General features: G+C 39.4%; 1 protein-coding gene across 3 annotated transcripts in view; it reads left to right on the top strand.

Moving 5' to 3' along the window:
* PMS1 (PMS1 homolog 1, mismatch repair system component) overlaps positions 1-15,162 on the top strand; it is a 49,288-nt gene extending 34,126 nt beyond the window's left edge. For all 3 annotated transcript variants that reach the window (XM_067298951.1, XM_067298950.1, XM_067298949.1), the window contains exons 11-14: positions 330-788; positions 1,348-1,478; positions 12,133-12,293; positions 14,738-15,162. In XM_067298951.1, the coding sequence (XP_067155052.1) occupies positions 330-788; positions 1,348-1,478; positions 12,133-12,293; positions 14,738-14,929 (943 nt within the window). In that variant the 3' untranslated portion in view covers positions 14,930-15,162. The remainder of the gene's footprint in view (positions 1-329; positions 789-1,347; positions 1,479-12,132; positions 12,294-14,737) is intronic.
* The last annotated feature ends 918 nt before the right edge of the window (positions 15,163-16,080 follow it).

Raw genomic sequence — 16,080 nt, 5'->3', positions numbered from 1 at the left:
TCACTGTGAGGGTGACAGAGCACTGGAACAGGTTGCCCCGAGAGGTGGTGGAGTCTCCTTCTCTGGAGATATTCAAAACGCGCCTGGATGCAATCCTGTGCAATGTGCTCTAGGTGACCCTGCTTGAGCAGGGGGGTTGGACTAGATGATCTCCAGAGGTCCCTTCCAACCTCAGCCATTCTGTGATTCTGTGATTAACATGGCAACTTAAATGGGCCATAGAAATCCATGTCTATATTGGTAGGGTTACCTTGCCTTTTGGTATAATATACTAGGAGTTGGTTGGGGTTTTTGTCTGATTGTGCTCCTGTTTGGTTCTCTCTTTTAAGTTATGAAATGAAAGCCGCTAAAGACCTGGAGCGGTACAACAGGCAGACCAGGAAAGCCCTGGAGCAGAGCAGCCACAGGGCAGCGAAGGAGACGGCAAGGGGACAGAAACCCAGGCTGAAGGCTTCCCTGTCTGACCAGCAGAAGCTTGACGACATGTTTCATTCGCAGATTGAAAAGAAGCGGAAATCTGACCAGCCTGTGAAAACTGTGACAGTGCCCTTCTCTCTGGGGTCCTGTAAACGTGCATTCCCGAGGCACGAGAAAAACCACATGGATGAACACGAGCTTTGCCTCATCCGTCGTCAGAGTTTTCCTGATGTCTGGATATTTGCTACTGAGGAAAAGATAATGTTGCTGAATCCATATAGATTGGAAGAAGCTCTGCTGCATAAAAGATTACTGATGAATCATAAGCTTCCAGTAGAGAAACTGGACAAGCCAATTTTACTAACAGACAGGTATAATAGAAATTACCAAAAAGTTGTACATCCTTTAAAGTATCATTTGATAATGATCTGTAGTAAACTCTGGTAAGGCCCTCTTTGCAAAATCTGTGATTTTTTTTTTTGCCTTTATCTTTATGACCATGCTTTTTTTTTGGGGGGGGGGGGGGGTTGTATAATTTTAGCTTATATTAATGAGCAGGCCTGGTCATGCTCCAGCTGAAATAAGTATGAATTTTGGTGAATTTCATTGGTAGTACAGTGAAGACAAATTTCTTCCCTCAGAGAAAGATTGAATGTTCTGCATTTTCACAGCTTCACTCTAGCTAACTTTCCCCCGTGGATTAGAAAATGTCTGATGTGATTATTTTTATGTCTGCATTTGGTTACTCTTTAATATATGTGAATGGTTGATATTTTATGTTTCTTCTTTAAACAAATTACTCTTTCAGAATATTTTTTATAAATCTAACTCACTCTTGGGCATCCAGTTTTTTTCTGTATTTTCTCACAGTTTTAATTTGCAAATTAAGGATTTTTTTCCCTTTGGGGACTCTTTTTTTTTTTTTTTCAGTCTTCTTGGTGGATCTCACTATATGGCTACTCTATATAAAATGCAGAAGGATTACCAGAGATTCAATGGATCAAGTTATTTGTTGGATCCAAGGCTTGTAGCAAATGGATTTCAGATAAAAGTGGTACAAGGTATGATGATTTAAAAATCTCTTTTGGTATGATTGGGGCTTGTTTCTTCTGTTTCAATGATTTGAATGATTGTTAATCTATATTATCTTGCTATTCTAGATCACCTTATCTTTTAAAGCACTAACATCCAGGTTTTCTTAACCTTCAGATTTTCTTACTTGGCAAAGAATGTAATCTTCTGCACAGAACCTTGAATAATGGAAACTGATAACTGAACAAAAAACGTTAATGAAAAAAAGGAAATGTCTATAGATGACACTATAGTGAGCACTTCCTATTTCTACATCTCAGTGTTTCAAAGAAAGCGCTGAAATCCATGCTTTTCTGTCATTTTATTCTTTCTTTTTTCAAAACTCTGAATGCCAATATCCAGAATTGCCATCTGTGACAGAACTTAAATTAAACTGATGAGACTTCCTTAGCCCAGTGGCTTCTGCCAGTGATGCTTGCTTGCTCCTGCGAGTCCTGCTTTAGCTTGGTATTCCTCTGCTGCTCCGCAGGTGAGGCGGTCCAGTAAGGAACTGGATCAGGATACTGCCTTACTGTCATATCAGGATTGTAACACAGTAAAGGGAGTGTTACAAGATCACCATCATGCTTTTGATAGAATTCAGCCTGAAGGAATTTGAAGAGAGATCTCACACAATCTCGCTCTTTCGCTCTCTTTCTCACTCTCTTCTCTGATACTTTTATCACAGAATAATGCAGAATAAGATGATCCTCTTAGGTTAGCAAGAGAGATCAAATGTTTATACATTTTTCTCGAGCATGACTTGGAGTGGTACTGCTGGCAATGCAGAGGAAGCCCTCTCGGAGTCAGCTTTGCAGAAGAGGTTTCTGCTAGCAGAATTCCAAGGAAAGACAGCTTCTTTGGGGGTACTACCTAGCTGACAGCTCAGAGAAAAGGCTTGCTGTAAGAGCTGTTAGAAATGCTATAGCTTCATGTGTTACAGCACCCTGCATATGTACAGTGATGACAGATCTACTGTAACATATGGGATCTTTTAAGGGTAGGTACAAAAAAGGGATGCAGAGCAACTCCCTCCGTCAGAAGCTAGCAGTTCTCTTGGGAAGAACAGAGCCTAAACTGTTTTCTGATTCACGTACGGCATAATTGAGGACACCTCTTCCTGGCTGGCTAAGTCCCATGATAAATAGGAAGAACTTTGCAGAAGAGGTGTTCATGGAATATAATCATAGTTTGAATGAATAGAGGAATAAAGTGCCTATTTTAAAAGAAGGCTTTAGAAAGGCTTATCCAGTCTATCAGAACAAAAGCTGAGCAGGTCTATGATTTGTCTGTAGAAATACGAGGGAGGAAGAGACTAGAGCATAGCCTTTTTGCTCAAATACTTTTTTTTTTTCCTTCCACCACCTGATATCTAAGTTTGCACAAAATCTAATTATCGTAAACTGGGTGTGAATAAATTTAATGTGAAAATTTGAAGACAGTTCCTAGGCAGCAAAGGAGGAGAGTTGTTAAGCAGTCTTGTGTTACTGGAGATGAGAAACTTGCTTTAAAATGGAGTTTAAGATCAGAATGAATAATGTATTAAGAATATAATTATAATTAATTATTTATAAATAATATATTAATAATAGAACTGCCTGTTACAACAAGCGACTGGACTTAGTGACACAGAGGTTTTATTCTAATCCTACATTACTAACTGTGTAAAATTAAGGTCATGAAAACTTGTAAGGAAATTTGTTCTCGTTAGGTTTAAAGTTATGGAAGGTAAAAACACTGCTCAGTTGACTTTGTATGCACTATACAAGTTGAAGAGCCATGGTAGATTTGTCAAGGACTTGATCAATATCATATGGCTGGCCCATATGAAGACTGGGAATCTAATTTGAGTTTTTCTCCCAGTCTTACATTTTAACTACTTGAATGAAATGTTAATAATATCTGAGGCTTGTCAGTCATATTTATAAGCTTCTGCTGATGACATTAAAGCAGTTACAGCCTCCGTTATTAAAAGAGCATACTATTGCAGACAAAGGAAAAAAAACAGCAAACAAATGGAATTTCATCCAACCTATTTTCCAACTGACCCAAGGATTTTTGCTTGATACTTCCCCCGTTCCTCCTTTCCTTTCTTCTTTTTTCTTAAACTAGTCTCTGAAATATGCTGTCATCTACTTCTGTTACAAATGCTCATTAAAGCTATTTTTCAGAAACACAGGTATTGATTATTAACACTCCTTATTTGTTCTTGTCTGGGACTTTCACTATGTAGTTTGGGGTTCTTTAATTTATAGGTACTTGTTTTATATAATGTAGAATGACCTGCAGACCAGACATGATTTGTCCAGCTTACATCTGAGTATTCTGTAGCATTTCTCAATTTCGAAGGCATAAGTTTATTTCATAATACCTTCTTCACTACCCTTATAGAAGCATTTTTGTTTGTCTTCCGAGTTCAGTGTCTATTTTTGTGATTCTTGAATCTCAGACACAGCCTAAAAGGAGCCTAAAATGTTCAACTAGAAGTGGCCTCAGAAAAGCTGTTTCTTTAGTATGTGTTGTTAATTGTTTGGGGGGGGGGCCTGCACCTTTATACAGCGGACGATTATTATAGTTTGGTGCCATTCATGGAGCGGTGCACAAAATGCAAATGTGCATTTAACCCATAGTAGCTAGGGCATTTCACCTTAGCAGTATTCATACGAGCACACCTGAACGCCCTTCTTTGTACCTTTATAACTCATTTTTTTCAAAGCTGGTTGATCAGATTGGGTCAGGCCTAGTATTTGTTGTTTTCTCAACTGAACTATCAATTCTTTCTTGCTGTCAAGGTCCACTGCACTATATTTGAAGGTCTATACTTTCCCTGGGGGCTTCAGCCCTGGTGTGGTCGTGCTAGATGTCCCTTTCTGATTGCTGGTTGATTTCTTATTAATGGCCACTGGTGCACGGCTTCCTTCTTCATCCTGGGATTAAGAGTTTTATTTCCTGTGGTAGAAAACTTCCATTTTTTGACGGACATTCTCTTCTATGTTAGCAGCAAAGGTTCTGTTTCTTTAGCTTTTAAGTTGAATGTGAAAGTGGTATCTCTAGTAATTTCTTCTGGCAAAATAATAAACTCTTCTGTTGATCCATATGGATAAGATAGGGTTACTGATGGCATCACAGACTAAGATACCCACCAAAAAAAGAACAAAGGAAACTTAGCTGTTCCAGTGCTACATTTGGCAGTGCTGGCCACAGTAGAGGAGGCTTTCCTTGAGCCTTGGTGACGTCTGAAGAGGATTTTCAGTCTAGTAGGTTGCACTGATTATTTGCTTAAAGCGCCACACATTCTACCAAAGGAAGAGAAGCAACCTGAGTATTGCTGCCCATTATGACAAATTAAGTCTACCCATGATACCTGGATATTTATTGGTAACGCAGGACCTCTTGCTTTGGTATTGAAGACTTCACTAGGACTGTTTTCTGGGTGAGTGTAATGATCTCAAGCTTGCATTTGGATACAGGGGTCTTGAGGTATTGATAGGTTGTCCCATTACTGTCTTTAATTTGTCAGCTCTGTTGAGTTTTTTTATGACCAAAGTTTTTTTTAAATAGACTTTATTCAGCACCTGTGACAACTTCACACCTCCTCTAAGGACAGTCTGAATGCCTTGGGAGGCAATAAATGAAAAAATCGTAGATTTTCATCCCTATATTATTTAATCCTTACAGTAATTCTCCATTCAGGGCTAAACATTGGTGTTTTCCAGGCAGCCTTGTAAGAGGAATCATGAGAGAAGACTGAGATGGGCTTGGGAAGCCATAACTTACCATATGTTTTATCACCAGCAGATGCTCAAGTTGATTCCTCAGCTATACCCTCTAATAGTTGCCATAGCTCCCAACTTTTAGGATCATTCTAGAAGTTGTTACTATTCCCATGAGCCTTTTCTTTCATTAGTAGAACAGGCTATAACTCCTGGCTGTACTATTTCACCTTTTCTCAGTCATCTCTCAGGAGATGAAACCAAGGGAAGTCTCTCCCACATTTCAGTCAACCTCCAGAGGCCTCAGTCCCTTTGTTTTCAAGCTGATACTGAGAAGCCAACAGCAATGGTTGCTGTAATCATGGTTTTTTTCTGAACTGGTAATAGAGCTAGAACTTAAACACAAAATTCTTGAGCATTTTTCTGTGGGAATATTCTTAGCCAACACAACAGATTGTACATTCCCCACAGTGCCTCAGTCACTGAAGTCTACTTACATGTTAATGCAGGGCCTTTACACTAGTATGTCTAATTTAGCAAGACCCAGCTACTTCTGTGGCAGTGCATAGATGAATAGGCAGAGGATGCTTTATTCCATAGGAGCACTGGTTTCTTTTCTTACCTACCATAGCACTCTTCCCTTGTAGTTACTGTAGGTACATGGAAAAGCAATCAAGCTAGGGTTTTATCCATGACAAGGACTACAAACATGTTGACTCTTTTCAGATAAGATATATTTTTCAGTTATGCTCTAATTTTAAATGACTTTGTCACTTACATTTCTTGCTCAGTTTTCTTCTTTCAGTTTCTACCAGAAGAATTTGGAAATAGAGGGCAATATAAAATAGTGCCATTCTTCAAGAATCCCTAGTTCCCTTTGACACTACTGCTAAATTGATTGCAATGACTATGCATGTTCAAAGATGGTCCTGGTTGATGGTCCTAGATTTTTTGAAGTACAGGCTTGAAATTCCCCCAAGCTGGGATGGTGATGGGGGGATTCTTTTATTTTATTCTTAAAGTTGATGTATAGACAAGGTGCTCTGTTAAAAATTGCAAAGCAATCCCATGGTCTCTAGGTGTTTTATTGCCAAAAAGGAAATCTCTATTTCACATTGTACAATACACTCCAAACAAGCTAGACATCGGGAGCTGCCAAAACGTGGTCTGTGTGGGATTGAGTGTATTAACACGGCAACTTTTGGTTTGGAGGCAGGCTTTTGAGAGTCTTGCCATGGAGAAATGAAGCCTCACTTCTCTAACACAGTTGCAGCATATCCTACCTAGTACAGCACCTTTTTACTGGCAGGCTTTTACATCATTTGGCAGTCCTGTGTTCCATTCTGTTCTCCCACGTCCCAGGTCATGAATATCTGCTAAAGTACAAAGTAAAGACACAACTCAACTGTGGGACCCTAGATCCATTCCTTATTTTCTCTTGGTGAGGTGAAGGGAGGGTTTTACAGGAACTATTGTTTGTTTAACAACAACAACAACAAAAATCTGGGCATCTGATTCAATTTGGAAAGGTGACTTTGGTAATTCCTTTGCTGCATTGAGCTTTCATCTCAACTGGTCTTTATTCAAGATACTTCTTTGCTGTTTAAATTCCTGCCTTTTGGCATCATATGGCACTGAGGAACTCTATAAAGATTTTGATCCTGATAGTTGCTTACCTGCAAAAAGATGTAGAATTGATTTATCTTTACTTGGATGATTGGTCTGTAAGGGACAGCTCGTCTCTTAGCATAAATAATTTTGTTAGTCTTGCTCTAAATTTGGGAAGTCTTAGAATGAATACGCAGAAATCGAATGTTGTTCCCTCTGAGTGCTTGGAATTCATAGAAGTACAACTAGACTCTTCAGCGGTCAACAGCTTTTAGCCAGTGGGGTGGTTCTGAACTTCAGTTACTCTAATAACCTACCTGAAGTCTTTCTCACAGGTGCAGCACAGATCCATCTCACTCTGAACCCTCTTGCACCATATGACACCAAATGCACAAGCAGGCAGAAATTTACATGTTGCTTTGAGCAGCCCATCTTCCCAGTATTCAACTGCAAACAATAATGTCTGTCCTAAGTCATGTTTTCAGTTGTCTGTTTTGTCAGGTACTGGTAACTTCTGTATAGCAATGCCATTTTGTTCCCCTCCTCATCCTCTTCCCCCTTATGGTCCACGTGCTTAATCACAGATACATCTCTTTCTGACAGGGAGCCCATTCTGCTGATTTGGAGGCTTAGGGCGTACCATCTGCAGGCAGTGCCAATCCTCATAATAGCACACTGGAATTGTGAGTTTTATGCTTACTTTGCCTTTCAACCTGACATCACAAGACAACATACTTGGGTGATTACAGACAATACCATCACCTTAAACTGTAAACAGGATGATGCAGGGTCAGTCCTGCTATGCAGAAAGGAAGTCAGTCTCTGGAGTTGGAATGTAGACCATTCATCTCAAAGCTGTTCACCTTGTGGAGACTTTGTATGCTCTCTTTCAGAGTGATGGAACATGATTTGAATGTACACCATTTCAGTGACTATTTTTAGAACTTGATATGCCTTGAGTTGTACCTTGACTTTAGAGGCTAAGAAAAATTGTCAGGTTTTGAAGGTTTGGTGGTTTGGGGGGGAAGGGTTGTTTGTTTTCCTAGAGCTTTCTTTTCCTTAGGATCCATCTGATGCATTTCTGATCCCGTGGACAAGGGAGACTGATATATTTGATTTCACTTTGAGCATTGCCAATATGGTTAGCTGACCAGTGCTCCAGGCAGTTTTCAGTTCAGAATTCTGTGTCTTCTGGTTAGAAACCCAGATCCCTGCACTCATTGCCATATCTTTTGTTACTGCACATGGGCCAGCTGCTGCCATCTTAGAGTCTGGATTTTGAGTTGCTCTTGAAGTTAGAATGGAACTGGTCATCTTTCATCACAGATGATCTTTTCAATCAGAGAAAGCTGTCAACTATTTATTTATTAGATTTATTTGCCTAAATGGTTAAAATTTTCAGTTATATCAGCCTTCTTCCCAAGCTGTTTTTCTCTGCCTACTCCTAGTAGGTTTTTGAAAGGTCTAATAGACCTTCCTAAGAAGGACTTAGTTACATGTGGAATTTAGATCTTGCTTGATCATCTTGATGGGAAAACTGCTTGAACTTCTGGCAAAGTTTTCCCTCTTCATTTGCCGTGAAAACAGCCTTTGGATAGTTACCATTTCTACAAGAGTGGAAGAGTTTTATACCCTACTTTCCTATTGTTTCCTTTAAAGATAACTCGGGCCTTTGAATATGCCCTTGTTGTAAGACAAGAAAGTAATTTACCTTTGTGCCATATTGTTCCAAGACTCTGTATGACTGCAACAGAAGCGGGTTTTAGTATCCTAGATATTGGACATGCCGTATCTTCTATATTGGTAGACCAAGATCTTCTGGAATGTCTCCTTGTCTCTCTTTATATTGATTACTCAGCAGCTTAAGGAGTTTTTCACTAGATTTTTCACTGGATACCTGACAGTGAAAAATAAGTTGTGAAATAGCTCAGAAAAAGCCTCCTGGTGTAAACACATCCTAGTTAGGCAAAAACAGTGGTTTCTTTCTGGAATGTGCTGGTTGTTGTGATCTGCAAAGCTGTGACGCTGAGCTCCAGTCTGTCTTCCACCACCCATGGTCTGGCCTTGCAGAGGCTTCGTGGAGTGATGCTGCCTCTGGGAGGGGAGAGGAGAGAAGTCTGTGCTGACTTAATTCTGAGTTCTGGGATCTTCCAGGCACTTGTTTGCTGGGTGTAGCTTGTAATGACCCTTGCATACCGACAAGCATTCAAAGAAGTAAGATGGATTACTTTGTCTGCTCTTTTTAAGATGTTTGCTGTATATACCTTCAGAGCACATCTGTCTGTTTCCCTCTGTGAAAGTCCAGGAGAGAGATGTGAATTCTTGGGGGGAAAGAAACTGAGAGCTCTCGCCGTATTTTGTAACTATGGTGAGCCTCGAGTCATGCTCCTAGGCATGCTCCAGGTTAGGCTAGAATTGTCTGCCTGATAGAATATGTGAAACCAACATGGGTATATATAAAGACTGTGCTTACGTGTACTTACCAAGGGCTCAAAGAATACTAATTGGTAAATAATGCATCTTTCTTTGTAATAGAAGCAGCCTGAGTTCTTGTAACTTGCCACTGGAAAATCATGCTGCTACTTTATTTCAGTTTGATTTTGATCACAGACTGGAAGATAGATGGTCTTATAGTGTCACCTAATCTAGGTGGCAGCTGGAAGAGAACGATTTTTCCTGGCCATCAAGAAGGAATTATCCAAAGATGATTGTGAATGCTTTGTTTGGAAAGAGAAAGGGGAAATTTGTAGCAATGAGAAATCCACATTTTTTAGTCAGTTGAAAACTAGTTTATTTGTTCACTGAAATATTTTCCTTGGAAGTTGCAAGGCATTTCGCAGAAATTGCCATGGAAACTGCTTGAAGACTGCTGTTTGAATACTCAAACATCTTAATGTATAAGTTGTCAAAAATTTACAAGTACACTGAGGTTTGGGCATCTGGTTATATCATCAAATGTTGCCAATATCTGAATCCTTGCAAGGACTTGCAGATAGATGTATATTAATCAGCATGCAATGGGCTACTTTTCAATCTAAAGAATGGAAGTGGAAAGGGAGAATGACACACAAACATAAGTACCAAAATGGGAAATTTCTGTTAACTGGTGTTTGTATTGTTTGTTTGTAAGTTAGGCTGCTTAAGGTCCCCTTTGGCTTTCTAGTGAACAGTATTATGAAGTCAAATCTGGCTGTCAAAATTTGCAGGCAGGGAAATTGCTATTGGTAATATCAGAGAGTTTTGAGCGTTAGCAATTTTATTGGCAAGCATGTCCAACTGGTTTACAATTTAAAAAAGTTGTTTTACAAAACCAGAACCTCACTGTTCTGAAATTTTAAGTTGGAGCACTGGAAATACAAACTTTTAAACTGAAAATCTTAAAAAAATTAAAATTCTGTGTAGTATATAGAGCTTTTTATTGAAAGGCTGTCAAATAGAAGGTGTTCTTATTAGTATTGACTGTTCATTTTAGAGAGAAAGAAGCATAGGCAAGTGGTCTGAAACAGCTACTCGAGTCTAGTCTTACTTCCATTAAAACAAAATTTGGATAAAAATGAAGAGAAGAGAGCTGAAGGAGATTAAAAACAGATTTTATCTTTGCTGCTGTCTCTTACTGGCAGCCTTTCTCTTGGAGAAATATTGCTATAGTACATGGTCGTATCTCACCTTTAATAAACTGGTAAACTCTCAGATAGCTTAAAGTTTTGCTTTCAGCTGATTCTGATCATAGGCTTACAGCAATACCTAAAAAATATAACTAGTTTTTCTGGCCAAGATTAGGGAAAAACCATCTAAAAAGGAGAAGGAAGACAGTTCTAGGTGAAAAAGGAAATCAAGTCTCAAATTTAAAGTGGCGTTAAATATGTAGCTGGAAGGAGGTTATGTGATTTTTTTTGTTGTTGTTGTTTTGTTCCCAATACCAAATTCCTACTGTGGTCAAAGTAAGTAAAAAAAGTTTAAAAAAAAAAAAAAAAAAAAAGCAGTAAAGCTTGAAAACATCCAGCAGCGGTATTTACCTGGTGACACACCTATATTTACAAAACTCTTTACAATCTGTACAATCAGTCTATTCATCTATGCTCTCATTTAATGACTGTCAAATAAACAGTGCCTGGTAGTAGATAACCATCCTATTCCACTAGCTTATGAAAAGCTAGTGAGTTATGTTGCAAATATTTCTCTTGTTTCTAAAATCTTTCAGACTGCTGATTATATTAGCCTGTATCTTTATTAGGAGTGTGAATCATTGCTTATTGCTTAATGCACTTTGTACCAATCTATTTGTCTCCAGCGTTTTTTGACCTTGTAAAAACAGTTCATGATGTAGGCTGAATGTGATTCATCCTACCTTGGACAGCTTAGTCTGGGCCATTACACAAAAGTGGATTTATTTTCATGATAAATCATGTTCTTCCATGGTCTCCCTGTTAAGTTCTTGTTTCTTAGACTTGTAGTGGAGGAAAAGGGAAGATGCCATGCTGGTTGGGTTGAGATTTCTATGCACCCAACATGAATGAGGTGAGGAGCTCTGAAGGACTCTGTGAGGACTTACGAGCCTGACCCCTGAAGAAGCTATTTCTGATCAATAGTTAGCTGTACAGTAGGAGTTTCATTAAAATTTTTGGTAGGCAGTGTGAATGAGAAGTGAAATCTCTTATGCCCCAAAGACTGAATAGCTAATTTGTTGGGAAGTTTATTTAACTGTTTTCTTCAGCATCCCTGTTCATGTATTGAGCTGCAGCAGTGGCATTATATGAATGAGTATGAATGTTGTCGTGGAGCCTATAGTTATATGAGCCTGGATTCTTCCTTTGCTGTGGTAGGAGTAAGAACTACTTCTCATTCCAGTGGAAGCTGAATTTACCATGATAACATTTGAAGTATACAGATGTTTAAACCAATTGTGTAGGAAGTAGTGCCAATACTGTAAGAGGTGTTTTTTTTTTCCCTCAGACTAAATTGTAATTTATTACTAGCTTCTACTTTAATTTTGTGTGTTTTAATTAAAGCTATAGAAGCTTTAATTAAAGCTGTGCTTAACACTGGGAACGCTGCAAAAAGCTTTAAGCATTTGAACCATGCCAACTAGGATTTGAATTAAATAAATTGAAACACTCGTGATGTGAAAAAGCAGACGTCATCATTATGATACCTTGGACAAAGAAATGCTTTTCACTCCAAGAGAGGAGCAAAAAAAGTTTTCTAGTTGTATTGAAATCTTGAGACTAATTTCCTAAAGTGATTTTTATATCAGTTTAATTTTCTCTGAATTTAGACATCAACGCAATATATAAAATAGATTGTTTTGTTTTTGTATTTTCAGGTGCTTCAGCTACAGAAAGTCATCTGGAAATAGAAGGACTGGCTAATTGTCTGTCATACTATGGTATTTCTGATTTGAAAGAAATTCTGAATGCAATAGTTAATAAAAATGCAAAGGAAGTATATGAATGTAGACCTCTCAAAGTGATAAATTACTTGGAGGTAAGACATAATAGTTTGCTTTTAAGTATTGGCCATCTAAGCTTGTAATAAATTCTTAAACCGCTTGAAAATCTTTCTTCAACTTTCTGTTTTAATTAAGTGTAGTTCCATTCTGAACAGAAATTACTGTTAAAAGGAAACAGAATGCCATATCCTCTCTGAGGTGTATGGGTTCTGCATGGCTTACCAAAATACTTCCATCAAACATGTCCAAAACCAGCAGTCATCCAGCATGACGACGTGCATGCTGAGAGCTGGTCTTCACCAGATATTTCTATGCAGGCAGTTTTCAGACTAGAAAGGCAATCTGAATGAATTCAGTATTCCTCTATATTATTCTGAAACATTATAGACAGGCATTTCTCCATGTTAGCATACAGAACTATCATAAAATTGTGTACAAACACTGGAATGCAGTTGATTCCAGAACAGTCAGGAAGATTTAACTCCTTTATAAATAAATCTGTGGGGAAAAAAAATATAAAATGACTTAAGGTACTAGCTTATGAAAATTGGGCATTAATTGAAGCTTAACTTTCCTATAAACCTTAGTGAGATGCACACCTCAACAATCAGAAAGCACACCGTTTCCACTTACAGAAGAAAAATTTCTGAGAGTCATTCAAAGGGAGGGTAGAGATACGTAAAGGGGAGCTTTTGCCAGAAAAGCAAGCTGTCACTGAAATGAAGGCATTGAATTAAAAAAGTCTCGCATGCAATGAGACTCATATGCTTCTGCATGATATTGAGACAAATGCTTGTATTTAGTTAACATCAATAACTTCTGCAGTTACAGGAACTTGAGCATATGCTGACAGCCAAGTGGGTCTTAGAAGAAATTGACTCTATTCAATGCAAGAGTGAATCAGTTGGGTAGTGCACTGGCAGAGAGGAAACCATGCATTCTTCACAAGCAGGCAGCATTATTAGTTGCTAGAAATACGATCCTAGAGTAAAAGAATTTCTAATCTGTTTTCTTACAGAAGACACTATGCGACAGTTGGAACTGGAATGACTCTTGCTAATATTTGATTATGCAAACAGATAAAATTATTTGTCCAGAGACAGTTATTGGCATGAAGTTTCAGAGACAGCTATTTTATGTGGTTCTAGGTAAAGCTGGAGTAACTAACAGTAATAGTTCTCCTGTCTAGATATTCTGCTAATGCTGCCTTAAATCCCAATTCTTAAGATCTCTGTTCAAAAAAAAATTGTGAAAAAAAAATTGTGAAGTCCATTCTTACTCGGGCACTTTCTAACATACTTTTCTGAATTGAGCTATTCCAAGATGGCACCTAGGCATTTACACTAGAGCATCTGTTTTAGCTTTTAAGCATTAATTGTACAAATCTTGCCCTGTCTTTTTGGGACAGTAAGTGTGCAGCTCCATTGGAGCCAGTGTGGTTCTGTTGTGTACTGTTGAACCATCCTGGTGCACCCATGGAAGAAGTTTAATGAAGGGGTGGGATAAGTGTTGAAACTGTTTTTTTTTTTTACCATTATGGTGAGCTAAACACTGTGGAAACACAGTTCACTATGTTCAGATTTGCAACTTGTATCGTAAGGTTCACATTTGAGCAGTCAGTGTGTCTGCATCTTTTGCCATCTTTTGGGAGACTCAGAAGAAAGAATACATGAATGGTTAAATGTTTACCTTCCTAGGTAGAGAGTAGTCCACAGTGCTTGGAAGAGGGGAAACCTTGGAAGAGGGGGAGGAAAAACACAATATCCAGATTAAAATATTATGAACACTGCCTCAAGTTTGTACAAGGTGAAGGAAGAGTGTTTTCCTCATCCATTCCTGTCTAGGCAGCATTACTGAAGTACAGGAGAGAAGGCAGTAGCAGGAAGGCCCATCTTGGGAGAGGAACCAAAAAAACTGGCAACTTCCTGTTGTAATTGTTTGGTTCTTTGTAGATGGGTGCTTCACTAAGTGTGTTTTACAGTCACTTCTGGTTTCCAGTATTATGAGATAACTGGATGCAATAGGCTGTGATTAATACAAGAGTCATCTTCTAAAATTTCAGTACAGTGTTTTCAAAACTTTTAATCAACTAAGTACAACTTCACAAGACACATTCTACATCGCAAAATTAAGACCCAACCTAAATGAACTGGTAAACATCTTCAGCTGCTACTGGTGCCAACAGGAAATAAGATATTCAGAAACATTGAGCATCTTGCCAGAGCGGACCTGAAAAGAAAAAGAGTGCAAGCATGAGCAGGAGACTGACTGTAGAAGTGTCATGGCATGACCAGTAAGATATGTTTAGAGTTACATTTGGGTTACTGGGATTCGGGTTTTTTGAGAGCAGGAGAGAGAAGAATGACCTATGAACAGTGAGTGCTCAGTTCCTGTTTCCTGGTAGCCCCAGGTAGTATGTTACAAAGTGGTACTTTAAAACTATTGGGGTTTTGTTTTGTTTTGTTTTTCCTTTCCACAGGGAGAAGCAGTGCGTTTAGCTCGGCAGCTGCCCTTACATTTGTCAAAAGAAGATGTTCAAAACACAATTTACAGGATGAAGCAACAGCTTGGAAAGGAAAATAAAGGCTGTGTTCATGGTCGTCCTTTCTTTCATCACTTAACAGATATTCCAGCAGTTAACAAGCACAAATCCAAGGAAATTATCCAGTAAATGGAACATTTTGTTTGGATCATATTTCTCTTGCTTAATTTTGATCATTACTTACTGTATAATTTCAACATGTTTTGTGCAAAGCTTTTGTATAATGACTTTATTATCATAAGTTCAGCTTTTAGAGTTTTTTGGGTTTAAATTTGAGTGCTACTTGAAAACTGAAAATAAACTCATACTGTATAGACCAACACATCACTATTTTTTCCATTACGAATTTATTAAAGAAATGTTCAAAACTGTTTTGATGCTTTTCTTGTTGCTGCAGGTTTAGGAAAATATCAGTATATCACAATATTTTAGATGTAAAATGGTTAGAAGTTGCTTTCAACAGAGCCTGGCAACGTTTATTGCACAAAGAACATATGTTAATTTCTAAAGGAATAGCTGAGGCATGTATGTATTTAAATATCATTGCCATATGTAGTTATTGTAGCTGCACTTTCATGGTGGAGCATTTCTACTTGGAAATTGTTTGCTCAGGTAGATAAGCATTGAAGTCCTAGGGTCCAGTAGTCACCAAAGAGCTTTTCTCTAAGCTATGCAAGTAACTCAGAACATTTCAAACTTTGGCTTGACATGAAAATTTCTATCATCCCCCAAGTGTTGTGTCGTAGCAGATGTAGGGAAGGGAGCGCGAGGCTGGGTGCCGTTAGGTGACCGTTACGGCGGCAGGTGCCGCGGTTGCCATGGGAGCGCGCCAACGGCCGGCACTGCCAGGGCAGGTGCGCAGGGTGCGCGCTTGAGCGCCGGGTCTCCCTTCCTCCTCTCCTCCTCGGCCCCCTTTACCTCAGGGGTTTCCCGCGGGCCTCTGCCCCGGTGCACGCCGGCACGGGCCGCTCCCGCGCGCTTGCTGGCCGTTGCTGCGTGAGGGGCGCCCGCTGCGCAGCTTCGGCGCCGCGGGTTAAACGGAGGACTGCTCCGCTGCCGCGCTGGGGGCAGATGGCTCAAGGTAGGGCGTCCTCTCCTCGCTTCCCGCAGCCGAGCAGCGACCGGGGCCTCTCCGCCGGCCGGCCGGTCGGCCTGCTGGCGCTTGCGTTGCCCTCTGCCGGCATCTTGTTTGTGTACCGTTTTGTACAGTTGGAGTGGGTCGGGAGGTGGCGGTGAGGTTGGCCATGAGCGGGCACCGTCGCTTTCTTGCCTCCCGGCGG

This window comes from Apteryx mantelli, chromosome 6 (genome assembly GCF_036417845.1).
Source record: "Apteryx mantelli isolate bAptMan1 chromosome 6, bAptMan1.hap1, whole genome shotgun sequence".
Classification (NCBI taxonomy): Eukaryota; Metazoa; Chordata; class Aves; order Apterygiformes; family Apterygidae; genus Apteryx; species Apteryx mantelli.
The sequence above is the reverse complement of the archived record's forward strand: the minus strand, read 5'-3'. Positions and strand labels throughout refer to the sequence as shown.